At 45.5% G+C, this 20,507-nt stretch overlaps 1 protein-coding gene across 1 annotated transcript in view; it reads right to left on the bottom strand.

The window, feature by feature from the left end:
- The window catches only part of LOC119973458 (ADP-ribosylation factor 5), a 45,769-nt gene that overhangs the window by 11,165 nt on the left and 14,097 nt on the right, over positions 1 to 20,507 (bottom strand). The window contains exons 2-4 of the mRNA XM_038811635.1: positions 9,905 to 9,985; positions 6,810 to 6,919; positions 3,195 to 3,266 (exon numbers count right to left, since the gene is read on the bottom strand). Of these exons, the coding sequence (XP_038667563.1) occupies positions 3,195 to 3,266; positions 6,810 to 6,919; positions 9,905 to 9,985 (263 nt within the window). The remainder of the gene's footprint in view (positions 1 to 3,194; positions 3,267 to 6,809; positions 6,920 to 9,904; positions 9,986 to 20,507) is intronic.

Raw genomic sequence — 20,507 nt, 5'->3', positions numbered from 1 at the left:
CTCCTATGCGGCAACCTGTCAAAGGCCTTCTGCAAATCTAAATAAATTACATCCACTGGTTCTCAGTGTCTAACTTCCTTGTTACCTCCTCAAGAACTCTTAACCGATTTATCAGACATGACCTCCCCTTGACAAAGCCGTGCAGACTCAGTCATATTTTATCATGCACTTTTAAGTACTCCTCTATCTGATCTTTAATAATGGACTCTAAAATCATACCAATGACCGAAGTCAGGCTAACCTGCCTAGTTTCCCGTCTTCTGCCTTCCTCCTTTCTTCAACAGCGGTGTTACATTAGCCACTTTCCAGTCCTCTGGGCCCCTCCCTGCCTCCAGTGATTCTTGAAAGATCACCATCAATGCCTCCACAAACTCCTCAGCTATCTCCTTTAGAACCCTGGCGTGTAATCCATCCTGTCCAGGTTATTTATCCATCTTCAGACCTTTCAGTTTCCCCAGAACCTTGTCCTTAGTGATGGCCACTACACTCACCTCTGCCCCCTGATTCTCCTGGAGCTCTGGCATCCCACTGGTGTTGTCTATGGTGAAAACTGATGCAAAGTAACTATTCAATTCCTCTGCCATTTCTTCGTTTTCTATTATTACTTCTCCAGCCACATTTTCCAGTTGTCCAATGCCTATCTTTTATATTACTAGCTAGCCTGCACATATTTTATCTTCTCCCCCCCTTTTTGCTTTTTTTAGTTGTCCTCTGCTCACTTTTAAAGGCTTCCCAATCTTCTGGCTTCCCACTAATCCTCGCACTTTGTATGCTTTATCTTTTATGCTGTCCTTGACTTCCCTCGTCAGCCATGGATACCTTGTCCTCCCGTAGCATGTTTCCTCCTCCTTGGGAAGAATTTCTGTTGTACCTCCCAATAACCCCCCAAAAACGCCTGCCATTGCTGTTCCATTGTCTTCCCTGTTAAGCTCCTTTTCCAATCAACTCTGGTCAGCTCCTCCCTCACGTCTTTGTAGTTACCCTCTATTAATTGTAATACCGTTACATCCGATTCCAGCTTCTCCCTCTCAAACTGTCGTGCAGATTCAGTCATATTGTGGTCACTGCTCCCTCAGGGTTCCTTCACCTTAAGTTCCCTAATCAAGTCTGCCTCATTACACATCAAATCCAGAATTGCCTGTTCCCTAGTAGGCTCCGTCACAAGCTGCTCCAAAAAAAATCTTAGACATTCCACAAATTCCTTTTCTTGCGATCCACTAACAGCCTGATTTTCCCAGTCCACCTGCATATTGAAGTCCCCCATGATGATTTTAATGTTGACTTTTTTCATGCCTTTTCTATCTCCTGATGTATTTTCTGCCCCACATCCTGACTACTGCTAGGGAGCCTGTACATAACTGCCATCAGGGTCTTTTTACTGTTGCGATTCCTCAACTCTACCCACAGAGATTCTATGCCTTCTGATTCTATAATCGCTCCTTGCTATCGATTTAACTTCATTCCTTAATAACAATGCAACCCCGCCCCCTTTGCCCATCTGCCTGTCCTTTCTATTGGGCACATATCCTTGGATATTTAGATCCCAGCCCTGATCCCCTTGCAGCCACGTCTCGGTGATGCCCACAACATCGTACTAGCCATTTCAATTGCGCAACAGCTCATTTACCTTGTTCCGTGTACTGCGCGCATTTAGGTACAATACATTCAGTTCTGCATTGACCAGCTCCCTTCTCACACTAGTCACCTTTTTTGCTCTGCCTGGGGGTGATGTTGTTCTCTTATTTTTGTTCTCCTATTTCCTCATCAGTTATGACACATTTTTACCTAATGCTCTGGTTCCCACCCCCCTACAATACTAGTTTAAATTCTCTTGAGTGACTCTACCAAACCTCCCAGCAAGTATATTGGTGCCCCTCCGTTTAGATGCAACGCGCCCTTTTGTGCAGGTCCCAACTGCCCCGGAAGAAATCCCAATAGTCCAGAAATCTGAAACCCTCCCTCCTGCACCAGTAGCAAGACAGAGACCTCCACCACACTTCTCCCCTCCTCCATCCCCCCCCCCATCTCCACCACCCACCCTCCCCCTCATCACTCTCCCCCCCACCCGTCAGCCAGCGCCCCTCCCCCCGTCGCCAGCGCCCCTCCCCCATCGCCAGCGCCCCTCCCCCCATCGCCAGCGCCCCTCCCCCCGTCGCCAGTGCCCTCCCCCCCCCATCGCCCGCGCCCCTCCCCTGCCCCATCGCCAGCGCCCCTCCCCTGCCCCATTCTCACGCTCCTCCTCCCCCATCTCCAGCGCCCCTCCCCCCCACCCGCCAGCGCCCCTCCCCCACCCCGCCCCTCCCCCCCCCACCGCCAGCGCCCCTCCCCACACCGCCCCTCCCCCCCCACCGCCAGCGCCCTCCCCCCCCACGCCACCTCCCCTCCCCCCCCACCGCCACTCCCCCCTCCACCGCCCCGCCCCTCCCACCTTCACCGCCCCCTCACCCTCCCACCCTCCACTGCCCCTCCCCCCCACCGCCCCAACACGCCACCGCCCTCCCCCCCACCGCCCCCCCCCTCCCCCCCACCCCCCCCCCCCCTCTCCCCCACCCCTCCCCCCCCCATCTCCACCACCCTCCCCCCCCCACATCTCCAACACCCCTCCCCCCCCATCTCCACCACACCCCTCCCCCCCCCATCTCCACCACCCATCCCCCCCCCATCGGCCACCATACCCCTCCCCCCCCATCTCCACCACCCCTCCCACCCCCCATCTCACCGACCCCGCCCCCCCATCATCCACCACCCCTCCCCCCCCAGCTTCGCACCACCAAACGCCTCACCCCCCACATCTCACCAACCCCTCTCCCCCCCCCATCTCCACCACCCCCCCCCTTCCCCCCCATCTCACACCACCCTCCCCCCCCATCTTCTCCCACCCTCCCCCCATCGCCACCACCCCTCCCCACCCATCTCACCACCCCTCCCCCCCCCCATCCTCCACCACCCCTCCCCCCCCCCAGCCTTCTCCACCACCCCTCCCCCCCCCCATCTCCACCACCCCTGCCCCCCCCATCTCCACCAACCCTCCCCCCCCATCTCCACACACCCCTTCCCCCTCCCCATCTCCACCACCCCTCCCCCCCCCATCTCCACCACCCCTCCCCCCCCATCTCCACCACCCCTCCCCCCCCCATCTCCACCACCCCTCCCCCCATCTCCACCACCCCCTCCCCCAGCCTTCCAGTTCTCACCATTTTCTGTAGTTCGTCTACCGATTCCTGCACTCTCTCTCGATCATTGCTGTCCACAACAAAGATCAGGCCCTAAAAGAATAAACCGGCAATAATGTTAAAGCAACTTTCCCTTTGGGCAACAGAGCACAACTCATTCCAACAGCGAACTTCACAAAGGATAACAATTGTTTCAGAAAGGATGAAACACTAAAATATCTGTAGAATTTCAGTTGAGCAGTTCTTTTTCTTGGCTTAATAATTTCTCAACTTTCATAGCAGGCGGAAACATAGTCCCTTGCAGCTCAATATATCCTCAAGAATAATTATCAGGGTCCAATAATTTAGAGGAAAAACAAAGTTAGCCATGGCAATTTGCTCTGCAAATCCCTGGCTCCATCCTGTTTCTCACCTCTATGCTGCCCCTTGGCAACAGCATCCGAGCACCGTTGGTTTTCGCCGCAGCTCCACGTCCTTCACATCCTCGACTGCTGTTAAATTATGAAACTGCTTGTCTGACATCCAGGACTGGATGAGCAGAAATTTCCTCCAATTAATTATTAAGGTGGCCAAAGCTTCGATCTCTGTTACAAACGTAATTTCCCTAATCAGCAATTGTGTGAGGCTAAAACAGACTGTTTGTAACCTTGGTGTCATTTGACTAAGATGAGTTTCTGATCACATCCACAGTATTACTTGGACTGATTTACACTTGCATAACATCGCCCAGGTTCATCCATTCTTCAGCTCATTTGCCGTTAGAACATTATCTGTATACTTGACAATTCCCACACACTCTTGGCCAGCATCAAACAGTTCACCCTCCGTAAACCCGGTCACCCAAAACTCTGCTGGCTCTAGTCCTTATTCATACAAGTCCCCATCACCTGTGTAGCCTGACGCGCACAGACTCCCAGTAAATTTTCATTTCAGTTTTAAAGTCCCTTCCTTACCTCGCTCCTTCCCATCTCTAATCACTTGTAGCCCCACAACCCCATCTAATTCTGGCCTCTTGAGCATTCCAGGGATTAATTGTTCCACCACTGGTGGCCGTGCCTTCAGCTGCTCAAGTTACAAGCTCCAAAATTCCCTCCCCAAACACCTCTGTCGCTCAACCTCTCTTTCTTCCCAAGATATTCTTTAAAACCCACCTCGCTGCCCACATTTTTGGCCATCTGCTCTAATATTGCTTTTTATTCTTTCCGTTAGGTGAGCTTCACGGGCAAGGTCAGCATTTATCGCCAATCTCTAATTGACTTTCATAAGATGGGGTTGAGCCGCCTTCTTGAACCGCTGCAGATACACCATCAGTGCTGTTAAGAAGGAAGCTCCAGGACTTTGACCAAGCAACAGAAGAAAGGGTTCCAAGCCAGGGTGGTGAGAGACTTGGAGGAGGAAGAGCTGGTGGTGGGTGGTGTGCCCACATCTGCTGCCCTTGTTCTTCTCAGTGGTAGAGGTTGTGGGTTTGAAAAGTGCAGTCAAAGAGGCATAAGGGAGCTGTTGCAGAAGATCTTGTAGATGGTACACACTGCTTCCACAGTGTTGCAGAGAGTGAATATTTAGGGTGGCCAGTTGGGTGCTAGCTGCTTTGTCGTAGATGGTGTCAAGCTTCTCTAGTGTTGATGGAGTCACATTTATCCAGGCAAGAGGACAGTATTCCATTATACTGCTGACCTGTGCCTTGTGGACAGGGAACAGACTTTGGGGGTACACGAGGTGGGTTATTCACCACAGAATCAGAGCTTCTGACCTGTTCTTTTAAAAAAAAATTTGAATACCCAATTATCCCCCCCCCCCCATTTAAGGGGCAATTTAGCGTGGCCAATCCACCAACCTGCACATCTTTGGGTTGTGGGGGTGAGAGCTACGCAGACATAGAACATAGAACAGTACAGCACAGAACAGGCCCTTCGGCCCTCGATGTTGTGCCGAGCCATGATCACCCTACTCAAACCCACGTATCCACCCTATACCCGTAACCCAACAATCCCCCCCCCTTAACCTTACTTTTTTTAGGACACTACGGGCAATTTAGCATGGCCAATCCACCTAACACGAGGAGAATGTGCAAACTCCACTGCAACTCAGCATATTTCCTAAACCCAGATCAATATATTGTTTTCAATTAATGAGTTTCTTCCAGCTAACAGTCTCTTTCGAGTCTTTTTCAAATGCCTTCTGGAGGTCCACACAAGTAATGGCATAGGCATCCCAGTGTCCCATTACTTTAATCGCCACTTCAAAAATTTCAATAAGATGCACCTGGCATGAGCAAGAACTTATATTTCCATCCTGGCTCATACTGACCAAATGAAAACGTTCAAGATGTTTAATCTTAATTATAGATTTTAATTAATTTCCTGATAATGGATGTCAGCCTTTCCTTCCCACACCTTAAGTAGCAGAGTAATAAGAACAATTTCTAATTATCCCCCGAGCTGAGTGGCTTGCTTTGCCATTTCTCAGGGCAGTTAAGAGTCAACCACATTGCTGTGAATCTGGGGTCAGAAACAGGCCAGACTGGGTAAAAATGGCTGATTTTCTTCCCCAAAGGACATTAATGAACCAGATGGGGTTTTTTTTTTTTTTAAACGGCAACGGATGCTGGTTTCATGATCATGATTACTGAGACTAGCTTCCAATTCCAGATTTTATTCATTTGATTCTAAATTCCACCCACTGCCAAGGTGAGATTTGAACCCATGTCTCCAAAGCATTATCTGGACCCCTAGTCGATTGACATAGTCTGTGCAGAGTCTGCATGTTCTCCCAGTGTCTGCATGGGTTTCCTCCGGGAGCTGAGGTTTCCTCCCACAAATCCCGAAAGACGTGTGGTTAGGTGAATTGGACATTCTGAATTCTCCCTCGGTGTACCTGAACAGGCGCTGGAGTGTGGTGACCAGGGGATTTTCACAGTTAACTTCATTGCAGTGTTAATGTAAGCCTACTTGTGACACTAATAAAGATTATTTTTAGCAGTGTGCCACCCTCTTCCCCGCCAAAGTAGGTTCTCACCTACATCCTGTAAAATCATTCAATCAAAGCATTTGGTCCTGGGAATTTACCACTCTTTAGTAACAATTTTCTTCATTACTTTTAATGTGTTTCTGTTAGCTTTGACGAGTCCTTTACCCAGATTTAATATTATTTCCCTTGGGACATCCTCAACTATAAATACGGATGCAAATAAGAATCCAACAAATATATCATTCCCTTATTTTGACTTGCAATATTGCTTATCAGCTTAAAATGCCCACAGTTAATTGGCATCTGGGCTGACAGGGTGATGGTCAACCAAATTATGCACTGGCTTTTGTGAATAGGCCACCTGCACAACCTTCCACAATGATGGGGACATGCATTGGAACCGATCAACTCAGGCGACTGAATTCTTATTTTACTCGCGGCTCAATGTTCTATTTATATTATTATATCACAAATATAAAAGAGGGCATTTAAAATCATTAAAGCCAGTCACCCAGCACATCAACACATACTCCTCTTTTCATCCATATACTAGGCAAGACCTCTCTCATGTTGCAATGGAGAGGAATGGCTGCCGTGTCAGGAATTACTATTTGTGAAACGACAGACAGTATAACCAGGACATGCCCGAGAGTTCCAGCATTCACCTACTTGTGTGTTTTGGAAATAGTGCCTCCACAAAGGACGGATTTTATCCTGACCTCCAACATCCCACACAGTGAAGCAGATATTCTTGTATTCTACTGTCTCCACATTGAAACCTATAACGAAAGAACACCTAAATGTTTAGTCACTAGGCATAATCTGCTCCAGGACAGTAAAACTGCAATTTACTTTTAACATCAAAAATCATGCTTCTTGCGACTGCTTTCCAGTGAACGCGCCTCCTCATATTGTACTGCAAATCTAAACCCCAACCTGTGGCCAGTTTTTGCACTTCTGCATCCCAGTCTATAACGCAGGCTAGATATCCTGCAGAGAAAGTGCAGTTACCTCAAGGGCCTCACTGAATTCTCGATAACCCATTAAGACACCCACCCATTGTCTCATTACAAACAGACACCCCACTGCCAACAAACCTTCCTCTCACTGGTCTTTCTGTTCAGTGTATCCATTGGGGACTAACCTCAGCAACCACTTACCCACCTAATACTATCTACTTCAACTCTGTCAGTGCATCAATTGCCTCTTTGCATTTCCCTCCAGAATTTCTGCTCACTTACAAACAAAGCCTCTCCTATTCTCAACCTTATAATGGCTGATCGCACAATGATTTTGACTGAAATTTTGCTCATGGGTGATGATATTTTGCTTCTCATCAAGCCTCTTTGTCCAGTCACACCTTGGTCTCTCCCAAAACTCCTCTGCCATTTGTCTCTGTTTTACTTCTCCAAATCTTTTATTTAAACTCTTCATTGTCAATGATCCTCACCATTCACTCAAGCTTCTAAGATATAGAACATAGAACAGTACAGCACAGAACAGGCCCTTCGGCCCTCAATGTTGTGCCGAGCCATGATCACCCTACTCAAACCCACGTATCCACCCTACACCTGTAACCCAACTCCACACAGACAGTGACCCAGCCGGGAATCGAACCTGGGACCCTGGAGCTGTGAAGCATTTATGCTAACCACCATGCTACCCTGCTGCACGAAGAAACTCCTCACCACAGTAACTTCAACCTCCATCTCAACTCCTTCTCTCCTCTGATTTCACTGCTCTCCCTAAACAGGTCTTATCCAGACAAACACACACGTGCAACCAGCCCCATATCATTTCTCAAGATGTCCCTACTTCAGTGGTCCTACTCAGATTAGACCAGTCTCAACTCTTGGTTTATACCCAAATCCTCTCCTCCCACACTCCCTTTACTGGACCAGGGCTGCTTCAATGACACTCACGAAGCTCAATAATATCCAGGACAAAACAGCCTGCTTGATTGGCAACCCATCCACACCTTAAATGTTCAATCCATCCATCATCAATGCACAAGTGGCAGCATGTAACATCTACAAGACACATTGCAACAACTCATCAACACTCCATCAAAAGCAATTTCCAAACCAGTGATCTCTATCACCTAGAAGAATCAAGGGCAACAGACACCTGGGAACACTAGCACAGGCAAGATCCACTCCAAGTTGCCCACTATTTGACTAAAAAATGTATCTTCATCCTTCACTGACACTGGGTGAAGATCGTGAAACTCCCTCTCCAACAGCACTGCGGGTGTACCTACACCATATGGTCTGCAGCAGCTCACCACAACCTTCGCAAGGACAATTAGGAATGGGCAATAAATGTGGCCTGCCAGTGACACACATCAAGAACAAATAAAAACACTTCTTTCTGCATTTTCCCCTGGAAAGAAACGGCCACATATTTCCAATCGGAGCTATCAAAACTCAACACTGCCTAGGTGTTGGCCATTTGGTACAGTGCTCAGTTGCCTATTCCCTCAATCACTTATTCTCCCCTTTTGATTCTTGTCCCCAGCAAAGCGTCTACTCTCCTCCATGCTGGGCGTTTCCCCACAGTATTGCCCTTCCTTTACTTCCACCCATCCAAGCTGTGAAGACTTGATTATCTGGCACACAGTTGATATTCCCTCTAGCACAATACCTGGCTGAACTACATTGAACACTCCCTCTAGCACAATACCTGGCTGAACTACATCGAACACTCCCTCTAGCACAATACCTGGCTGAACTAAATTGAACACCATCAGCCCCTGTCTCTCCTTTGCTAAAACACTTATGATCCCAGGATCATCTGCAAGTGCAAATATACACCCTCAGCTCCTTTTCTCCATTACCACTATCTTCTGTAAACCCCTTCCCTGCTCCAACTTCAAAGTGCAATAAATTTATGTACATCTTTCCCACCAGAAACAAGACCTCCAACCAGCTATTGATTTAATGTTCCCTCGTCCACAAGATCCAACCAACTCTCAGAGTTTTCCTCTCTAACCTTGGACACATATGCCTTGCCAGTTTTGTTCCATCTCACTTGGTATCCTCTCCAAGCTCCTCTATCTTCCTGGTTTCCGTAGTATTTTGTCAGCTATTGTCATCCTCAATTTCAAAACTACCATCATCCACTTTTCAAAAATCTCACACTCAACCTCTGTCCTTGAAACTAATGTCCCATCTCCCTTTTATCTTCAATGCCCCAAATGTGTTACTGTCCACAAACCATGCTCATCTTTCCCACATTGTATCTCTGAATCTCCCCCTTCAAGCCCCCATGCCTTCAGCTGCAGCCCTACTAGTCACAAATAACATCCTCTGACACTGTGACCTATTATCACTCCTGAAGATTTTCTAAATGCTGGTCCTAGCTATACCAATCTATAGGGTTTCTCGATGATGATCATACCGTAAGCCATCTAGGAGCCAAGCTTAAATTGCCTCCATAAACCCATCCACAACTTCTCTCTCCTCCTTCGGACCCAACTCTAGCCATTTGATCACCCTTGCCAATATCTCCTCCTTGGTCCTGTGCCTATTTTAGTTCCTAATTACACCTGAAGGATGTACCTCTAATGTGTTATACGAAAGCAAATTATGCACAGTGAAGACTGATGGTTTCTTACTTGAGGGATTCCTCTTGCACGGCTCCCGCAGTACAAGTGGTGGAGATGGAATTGATCAGCTGACCTTCAGAGCACTGTTAAATTAACTAGATGAAGACCGTGAATATTTCAATCTTACCCCAAAAGTAAAAACCATTGGGAAACTTACCAATTGTTGGAATGGTGGTGACAACCTCGCCCAGCTTCAGCTTGTACAGAATTGTAGTTTTACCAGCTGCATCAAGTCCCACTGAGTACAGAGGAAAATAAGGCAGTTTAGACAACTTACATTACTCACCAGCACCTTCTGAAGGGCAACTAGGGATGGGCAATAAATGCTGGCCAACCAGCGACACCCACATCCCGTAAATGAATTTTTTTTAAATGCTAAAACTTCTTCAACAGTATATTGTATCCTAAACTTTTCTATGGAGTATTTCCTATTTAAATGCATAGTTACAAACTGCGAGGGAATTTTCCAATATCCATTTATAGCTAAATGCAAGTTTTTTTGGTTGTTTTTTGTTAGAACGCAGGCAGTTATGGATTAATTTCACAGAGGTCATTAGTTTTACAGGGAGAATACAGTAAAAATAAGCAGTTTCCAGTGATTGAGGAGTCTAGAAGAAATGGACGTTGATACAAACTTCATACAAGACGTTTAGGCAAGAGTAATGGAGAAACTTTGTTCTGAAAAGCATATCAAAATCACTAATGGAGATAGTAATTGAAGCAGTGACCATGTAAACCATTAAGAATAGATTACTTTGAATTTGCAGCATTCCAGAAGTAAACAGGTCATTCTGTTCAATTGGTCGATGCCAGATATTCCTTCTAACCTTCATCTAACCCCAACATATCCTTTGAAAAGCAGTTACACCATGAGACAGAGCATCAAGAAAAACTGGACTATGGCAATGTAATAATCAAACAGGGCTTTAATCTTCATATGGACCGGATCAATCAAATTGGCATAGATAATCTGGAAGAAAGGGGCAGAACGGTGGACCAGTGGTTAGCACTGCTGTCTCACGGTGCCGAGGTCCCAGGTTCGATCCCGGCTCTGGGTCACTGTCCACGTGGAGTTTGCACATTCTCCCTGTGTCTGTAAGGATTTCACCCCCACAACCCCAAGATGTGCAGGGTAGATGGATTGGGCACGTTAAATTGCCCCTTCATTTTAAAACAAAATTAATATTGGATTAAAAGCAGAAGCTTATAATGTTTAAATGAATAATAGTAAGCCTTAGGATTAGAAAAGTTCAGAAACCAGCAATGGGTGACCACATAATTGATAAAAAGGGGAAAGTGCCCCGCGGGTGAGGAGGGTGTTTCTGAAAAGGGAGCGACAAGGGGAGGAGGGCTGGCTTTGTCGAGCCAGTTGAATCACTACTGGCAGAAAACAACACCGCAATGGTTAAGAAACAGGCGGTAGAGGAGCGGTTGGTCTGGGGGCGGGTGGAGACAGAGTTGTGTAGGACCAGTTTGAGGGCACTGTTGTTGGTGCTCCTTCCGTTCTCACCGGTCCGATACTCTGAGCCCAGTGGTGATATCAGCATTGAGGGTTTGGAACCAGTGTAGGCAACACTTCGGACTGGAAGGCATGTCTCTGTGGGCGCCGATATGCAACAACCATAGGTTTGCACCGGCGGGGGTGGCGGCAGGCTGGGACAGAGTACTTCAGGGATTTGTCTGTGGGAGGAAGGTTTGCAGCCTTGAAGGAGCTTGAAGAAACATATCTGTTGCCCAAGGGAAACAGCTTCAGGTACCTGCAGGTGAGGAACCTTGTTGGAAAAGAGGTGCCGTCCTTTCCGGAGCTGGCACATTTGATGCTGCAAAACACGTGTTGTCTAAAGATAACATTGGGAAGGGGAGAGTGGCGGATATATATGGAGAGCTGATGGATAGGGAGGGCGTCCTGTGGAGGAAGTCAGACTCACATGGGAGGAAGAGTTGGGGGCTGGTGTGTGCAGGGAAGTCCTGCAGAGGGTGAATGCTTCTTGGTCGTGTGCGAGGTTAAGCCTCGTCCAATTTAAGGTAGTACACAGAGCTCAGTCGACAGTCTCGAGGATAAGCCAGTTCTTTTCAGGTATAGAGGATAGGTTTGGGCAATGTGCAGAAGGGCCAGGCATGTCCGAGGCAGAGGATGTTTTCGGATGTAATGTCCGAAATTCTGGGCATAGGATGGCTCCGAGTCCGGAGATGCCGATATTCGGAGTGCCAGAAGATTCAAGAGTTCAGATTGGGAGAGAGGCCAATGTCTTGGCCTTTGCCTCCCTGAAAGCCCGGAGACGGATTTTGTTGGTTTGGCGGGACTCGGCACTGCCAAAGGAGGGTGTGGGTGGGTGACCTGGCAGAATTTTTGCACCTTGAAAAAAATTAGGTACACCATACATGGAGTGGTTCATCCTGAGGTGGAAGCGATTTATCGACTTCTTTAAAGTGATTTGAGGCGTGGGGGGGGAGAGAAAGAGAAGAGTTCTGAGATTTTGTTTTGTTGGGGGGGTATGAGGGGAAGGGAAAAAAGGAGGCTGACGTGATACGACAGGGATGTGGAGGGTTGGGGGGGGGAGAAAGAGAGAGAGAAAAAGAGGTGGGGAAGGTTGGCGGGGGGGGGGGGGGGGGGGGGAAAGAGATGGGGAGGGCAGATTGTTAGATTTGTTACCTGTTGTCAAGGTTTGGCTCGTGTATATTTGTATATATGAAAAATGGCTTCAATAAAAATATTTCTAAAAAAAGGGGGGAAATGAGTGTAAACCAGCCAGAAATACAAAAACAAATAGTCTTTTCTAAGTATTGAAAAAGGAGGCCAGCTGAAGTCAATATTAGTGCAAGGATGGGAGAAAGTCATGGGAATGAGGATATTAGACGTTGAACATATCTGTGTCTGTCTTCACAGTTGACGATACAAATGACATACCAGAGAGCACCCAAGGAGCAAATATTGAGGAACTAATAAGTAATTAATATCAAGAGAAAAAGCATTAGAGAAACGCAAATGAATACCCACCCTCAAATCCCAGGACATGGTCTACAGAAGAATTCTAATAGAGTCCTAGCCCCAGGTCACTGTCAGTGTGTGGTTTGCACATTCTCCCCGTGTCTGCGTGGGTCTCACCCCGAAACACAAAAGAGATGTGCAGGGAAGGTGGATTGGTCATGCTAAATTGCCCCTTAATAATAATCTTTGTCACAAGTAGACATACATTCACACTGCAATGAAGTTGCTGTGAAAAGCCCCTAATCACCACATTCTGACACTTGTTCAGGTACGTGGGGAGAAAATTACCTGACAGCACGACTTTTGGGACTTGTGGGAGGAAACTGGAGCACCCGGAGGAAACCCACCCAGACACGGGGAGAACGTGCAGACTCCGCACAGACAGTGACCCAAGCCAGGAATCGAACCTGGGACCCCGGAGCTGTGAAGCCATAGTGCTAACCACATAGTGCTAACCAGGCCTGCTGAGATTTTCCAGTATTTTGGATTTGTTTATTGTCACGTGTACCGAGGTACAGTGAAAAGTATTTTTCTGCAAGCAGCTCAACAGATCATTCAGTACATGGGAAGAAAAGGGAATTAAACAAAATTCAAGAAAATACATAATAGGGCAACACAAGATATACAATGTAACTACATAAGCATTGGCATCGGATGAAGCATACATGGTGTAGTGTTAATGAGGTCAGTCAATAAGAGGGTCATTTAGGAGTCTGGTGACGGTGGGGAAGAAGCTGTTTTTGAGTCTGTTCGTGGGTGTTCTCAGACTTCTGTATCTCCTGCCCGATGGAAGAAGTTGGAAAAGTGAGTAAGCCGGGTGGGAGGGATCCTTGATTTATGCTGCCCGCTTTCCCCAGGCAGCGGGAGGTGTAGATGGAGTCCATGGATGGGAGGCAGGTTCATGTGATGGACTGGGTGGTATACACGACTCTCTGAAGTTCCTTGCGGTCCTGGGCCGAGCAGTTGCCATACCAGGCTGTGATGCAGCCCGATTGGATGCTTTCTATGGTGCGTCTGTAAAAGTTGGTAAGGGTTAATGTGGACATGCCGAATTTCCTTAGTTTCCTGAGGAAATATAGGCACAGTTGCGCTTTCTTGGTGATAGTGTCGACGTGAGTGGACCAGGACAGATTTTTGGTGAAGTGCATCCCTAGGAATTTGAAACTGCTAACCATCTCTACCTTGGCCCCGTTGATGCTGACAGGGGTGTGTACAGTACTTTGCTGCCTGAAGTCAATGACCAGCTCTTTAGTTTTGCTGGCATTGAGGGAGAGATTGTTGTCGTTACACCACTCCACCAGGTTCTCTATCTCCCTCATGTATTCTGACTCGTCGTTATTCGAGATCCGTTTCTCTTCCCTTTCAGATTCCAGCATCCGCAGTAATTTGCTTTCATCCAGTGCTAACCACTATGCTACCACATTGTCCCTTAATTGGAAAAAAAAATGAATTGGGTGCTCTAATTTTTTTTTATTTCTAAAAAGAATTCTAAAAGAGGCAGCATTGAGATTGTGGATGCACTGGTTAGAATTTTCTAGAATTCTCAAATAGTCCCAGTGGATTGAAAGTTAGTAAATATAACAGAGTTATTCAAAATAAAGGGAGAGAGAAAACAGGAATCTACGGGCCAGTTATCCTGACATCAATTGTCAGGAAAAGGCTGGAATCTATTACTAAGGAAGCCATAACAATGTACTTAGAAAATTATAGGCTCATGATTTTAAGAACAAGAAAACATTGATAAAATTATTAGTTTTTGGAGGATGTAGCTTGTAGGATAGATGATGGGTGCCAGTAGGCTTTCCAAAAGGCATTTGATAAGGTGCCACACAATAGGTTTGTATGTAAGTTAAGAGCTCATGGAGTTGGGGCAATATAATAGCATGAACAGAGGATTGGTTGACACACAAACAGCAGAGGGTAGGGATGAAAAGGGCATTTAAGTTGGGAGGTTGCAATTAGTGGAGTACCACAAGGATCATTGCTGGAGGACTCAACTATTTACAACTTATATTAATGACTTGGATGACAAGTCCAAGAGTAATATGCCCGGGTTTGCTGACAATACAAGGCTAGGTAAAGCTGCGAGAATACTAAGAGGCTACAAATAGATATAGTCGGGTTAAGTGAGTGGGTAACAAAGTGGCACAAAGATTAGAATGTGGAGCCGTGTGAGGCCAGTCACTTTGGTAGTAAAAGAAAAGAAAATATTTTAAAAGGCATGGAAGTGTTAAATGTTGATTATCCAAAAAACATTGTACTTACAAAAGAAATGTTAACATGCAGGCGCAGTTAGTAATTACGAAGACAAATGACATGAAGATCTTTATTGCAAGGGGATTGGACTGCAAGAACAAGGAAGTCTTGCAACAATTGTACAGGGCTTCAGTGAGATCACACCTGAAGTATTCCATAATAATAATCTTTATTGTCACAAGTAGGCTTAGATTAACACTGCAATGAAGTTACTGTGAAAAGCCCCTAGTCGCCACATTCCAGTGCCTGTTCGGGTACACAGGGAGAATTCAGAATGTCCAAATTACCTAACAGCACGTCTTTCGGGACTTGTGGGAGGAAACCGGAGCACCTGGAGGAAACCCACATAGGCACAGGGAGAACGTGCAAACTCCACACAGACAGTGACCCAAGCCGGGAATCGAACCTGGGACTCTGGAGCTGTGAAGCAACAGTGTTACCCACTGTGCTGCCCATGCAATTTGTTCCAACATCCAAGGACAAATATTCTTGCCTTGGAGACAGTACAGTGGAAATAAAGGTGTTGCATCTGAATACACTCAACATTCACAACAAGGTAAATGAATTGACAGCACATTTATTAGTAAACAGATGAAACCCAATTACCATTATGCAGAAGTGGCCAAGGGTGGAAACCGAATATTCAAAGATGTTCGATATTTAGGAAGGACAGACAAAATAGAATAGTATGGGTAGAACTTTTAGTAAAGGTTGAGATCGCCACTTTGAGACAAGATCTTGGATCGGAGGATCAATATGTGGAATCAGTTTGGGTGGAGCAGAGAAACAGCAAGGGGCAGCAAGCATTGGTAGCATTGTTTGTACACCAAACAGTAGTGGTCATGGACATGGCATAAATCAGGAAATTCGAGGCACCTGTGACAAGGGTTACAAACAAAGCTCTTCTTAGGGTATTGCGCATAGGGAGGGTGAGCAACAACAGATGGTCGGGCTAGAAGGCCGTTAGGATGTTACAATTTAATATCATTTTGTAAACGGAAGCCATCTGTGGCAGCTTCACATGTGAAAGGCCATAATCGATTTGTTCTCTTTACTGAACGATACTGACTGACCCAAACTTCCAGCAAATCTCTGTTCTTTTAGATTTTTAGTTTTATTTTACCAGTGGGCATTGTTTTGTGTTGATGTGAGGGTTGATGGTAATGTTACCCATCAGGATTTGACTTCCATATTCAACTTTGTTCACAAATATGCAAATAGTCATACATCAATGAAAAATTGGTTTATTCCTCTGGTACACAGGGCACACAATCCACCTGCTTCATGGCTGCTTTCATTTCACTTCAGATATTCGAAAAAGTAAATTCACATACTCCAATTACTTTTATTGGACCAAAGCTTATGTTTTGGAATTATTAGTCCAGGCTTCTCGAGTCCAAGATTAGCAATATACACAATCATCTATGGAGAGAAACAGAGTTAACGTTGAGTCCAAATGGTCTTTCTAGAGGTCATTTGGACTTGAAACGTTAACTCTGTGCCTCTCCACAGATGCTGCCAGATCTGCTGAGTTTATCCAGCATTTTTTGTTTTTATTTCAGATTGCCAACATCTGCAGTATTTTTCTTTTATTCACCACACAGTCATGTTCTCTGCAGTCTACTTCAGCCCAGATAAACCTAATGATCTTTGCCCAGTGCTGGAATCCTCCTTTGGAAGACGAGAGAAAAAAAACGCAAGAGCCAATTGCTACATCCTAAGGTTACGCTATTGTGGAATGAAATTTTGGCCTCAAGATGTTTGTAACACTAATGGAAGGAATTAGTGACCCGAAAAGACTCAGGACACTCAGAAGACATTAAGAATCTTTAAACTTTGTTACAGTGGACTCAAAACCATTTAAAGTAATGGTCAGATTATGAACTTTATTGTTAAATTTATCTAACATTCTTTATCTCATTGAAGTTTACATCTCACTACATTCAAACCAGTCGTCTAACCCGATCGCCACAATGCGACAGCAAGGTCACATTCAGAGGGTGTCAGGGTCAAACTGTAGGCGTCTATGCAAACTCAGTACTAGCAGTCTGGATGCTTGCGTTTGACGCCCTCTTAGTTTTCAAAAGAAATTTTGGTTCATGGGGATTGAAGGCTTACCCACCTCTCGATTCCCACCTCAATATGTGGCGGTACAGGGAAGGTTCATTAAACTTGCCCCTGGGATAAAGGAGTTGTCTTATAATAAGGCATTAAGTAAATTGGGCTTGTATTCTCTGGAGTTTATAAGAATGAGAGGTGAGCTCACTGAAACCTACAAAATTCTTAAAGGGACTTGATAGGGTAAAAGCTAAGAGACTGGTCGGGGAGTCTAACAAAGGGGTGCACATGTCTGGATAGGGGACCAGTCATTTAGGCTGAGATGAGGAGGAATTACTTCACTCAATGGGTTGCAAATTTTTGGAATTCTCTCTCCCAGACTGTTGTCATTGAATATATTTTATGACTGAGATAGAGAGTTTTGGTCTCAAGGAATTAAGGGATATGGGGAGTGAGCTTCAAAATATTTGAAGCCCAAGGTCAACCATAATCATATTGAATGGTGTAGCAGGCTTGATTGGCCATGTGGTCTACTCCTAGTTCTTGTGTGATTAAACTGCTTGCTTGGCAACCAGTCTTGGATGATTGTAATTTCTTCTGTTATTTTCCATTTGTAAGGCCAAGCCTGGATATTACCCAGGTCCTGCTGTATGCAGGTTACAATGGGAAAGCCAATCCATTACCAGAGGAATTGCAATTCAGCCCAAAGAACTACAGCAGCAACGCAACATCCGTCGACCACTGCAATAGGCCAAGTCACAAGGGAAAGTGTCAGCACGCTGATTGCAGCCACTGGTGGGTTTCCACATTAACCCCAATTTATAACAGCTTTTTGGTCCATTTTGAGGGAAATTCTTCCTCAACAATAAGGGCAATTCATCTGACCCATCCTCAGAAAAGCACCTCATGCATCCAAGGCTGGTGCAGTCAGGTTTCTAGTGTGATGAGGACGATGACAGGGAGAAATTCAATTATGGGAATTCCATTGATTGTCGAGGCGATTAGGCTCCCTCACTGGAGATGGACATCGTCCGGCATTCGTACAATAGGAATATCCCTTGCCAATGATCAGCTCAAACCTGAATGTTGTTTAGGAATACATTCAGATTTTAATAATCTGAGGAATTGCAAATGGAGCTGAAAACCACAATCATCGAATAGTTCAATTTTGAATCGTATGATAAAAGTAGGCACTGCCCTGAGGAATTCCTGCATCAATGTCTGGATAGGGAGCTGACTGGCACCCAATGACCATAACCATTCTTCCTTTGTGCTGGGTGCAACTTCAGTTAATTGTTCATCAAGGTTCACAACTGGGTGTCAGTGCTGCAGAGTTTTGACTTGATGCCTCGCTGTGGGACCACTTCCCTCTAAAATGCTGCTTACTTTGTTTTGCATGCATGTGGCTTAACCTCAGCTTGGCACCATATTTTCAGGTACACACGATTCTGTGCCTGACATGCTCTCCTAAATTTAATGAACCCCTGTTCAAAAAAGGAGGCACGGATAAACTACACCAGGTTTAATGTGAGTGGTGAGGAAGTCAGCACAATAAGGAAAACTGACTACTTTGTATGAGTTAACAGAGGATGGATGAGGGCACTGCAGCAGATGTGCATATGGACTTTCAGAAGGCATTTTATAAAACATCATATTTCAGGCTTGTTAACAAAATTAATGCCCATGCGATAAAAGGAGCGGCAACAGCAGCATGATACAGAATTGACTAAAGGATAGAAAGCTGTGACAAATGGCAGTTTTTTTCAGACAGCAGGGAGGTAAATAGTGGAATGCACTATGGTACAGGAAGGCCACCACTGTTTTTGATATGCATTCATGAGCTGGCCTTGATGATACCAAATGATCTAGGACAGAAATGATCTTGGATTGGAAGATGTAGAACCTGTATGGGTGGAGGTAAGAAATAAGACAGGTAAGAAGACACTGGTGGGAGCAGTCTACAGGCCTCCCGAATAGTTGCTATACTACAGGATTGAAAATAAATCAGGAGACAATAAAGACATGTAAAATAGGCAGTACATTAATCATGGATGATTTTAATCTTCATGTAGATAGGGAAAATCAAATTGCAGAGGTAGCCATGAGGAAGAATTTACATGAGTGTTTTTGGGACAGTTTCCTAGAACAGTATGTTATGGATCCAACCAGGAATCAGGCTATTTTGGATTTGGTAATGTGCATTGAGGCAAGTTTAATAAACAATCTCAGAGTAAAAGATCCCCTCGGAAGTAGTGACCATAACATGGCAGAATTTAGCATTCAATTTGAGAGTGAGAAAGCTGGGTCCGAAACAACTGTGCTACGTTTAAATAAGTGTAATGATAAAGGAATAGGGCAGAGTTGGCTGGACTGGAGGCAGATGTTCCTGAAAACAGTTCATGACTCACAACAAAGATATATTCCACTGAAAGAGGATTCTAGGAAGGGAATAAATCTACCAAGGAAGTGGAGGATAATTTTAAACTGAAATTAAAAATATATAATGTGGCAAATATTAGTGGTAAACCAGAGGATTGGGAAGGTTTAAAAACCCAAAGGATGACCAAAAAAATGAAAAGGGAAAAGATAAACTGAAGGTAAACTAGCAAATAATATAAAAACAACAGCAAGAACTTCTTTAAATATATAAAAAAGAAGAGAGAGGACAAAGTGAACGTTGGCCCCTTAAAGAACAAGATTGGAGAAATAATAATGGGCAACCTGGAAATGGCAATGGCAGAAAGCTAAACAAATACTTTGAGTCAGTCTTCACGGTGAAAGACACTAATAACATTCCCAAAATACTAAATAATATAATCAAGGGGCAGGGGGAATAAATACAATAACAATCATAAGGGGAAAAGTACTAGGGAAAGTAATGGGGCTAAAGGCTGGTAAGTCCCTGGACATGATGGGTTGCGCCCCAGGATATTAAAGGGAGTAGATACAGAGATATCATAGAATTTACAGTGCAGAAGGAGGCCATTCGGCCCATCGAGTCTGCACCGGCTCTTGGAAAGAGCACCCTACCCAAGGTCAACACCTCCACCTTATCCCCATAACCCAGTAACCCCACCCAACACTAAGGGCAATTTTGGACACTAAGGGCAATTTATCATGGCCAATCCACCTAACCTGCACATCTTTGGACTGTGGGAGGAAACCAGAGCACCCGGAGAAAACCCACGCACACACTGGGAGGATGTGCAGACTCCACACAGAGTGATCCAAGCCGGAATCGAACCTGGGACCATGGAGCTGTGAAGCAATTGTGCTATCCACAAGGCTACCGTGCTGCCCAAATAGTGGATGTACTGGTACTGTAGTAACCTTCCAAGAATCCTTAAATTCTGGAAAGTCCCAGAGGATTGGAAAACTGCCAATGCCACATCTTTATTCAAAAAAAGAGAGACAAAAAACAAGTAACTATTGGTCAGTTAGCTTAACGTCTGCCATT

The sequence above is a fragment of the Scyliorhinus canicula genome, chromosome 11 (assembly GCF_902713615.1).
Source record: "Scyliorhinus canicula chromosome 11, sScyCan1.1, whole genome shotgun sequence".
NCBI lineage: Eukaryota > Metazoa > Chordata > Chondrichthyes > Carcharhiniformes > Scyliorhinidae > Scyliorhinus > Scyliorhinus canicula.
This window is presented reverse-complemented; position numbering and strand designations above follow the sequence as displayed.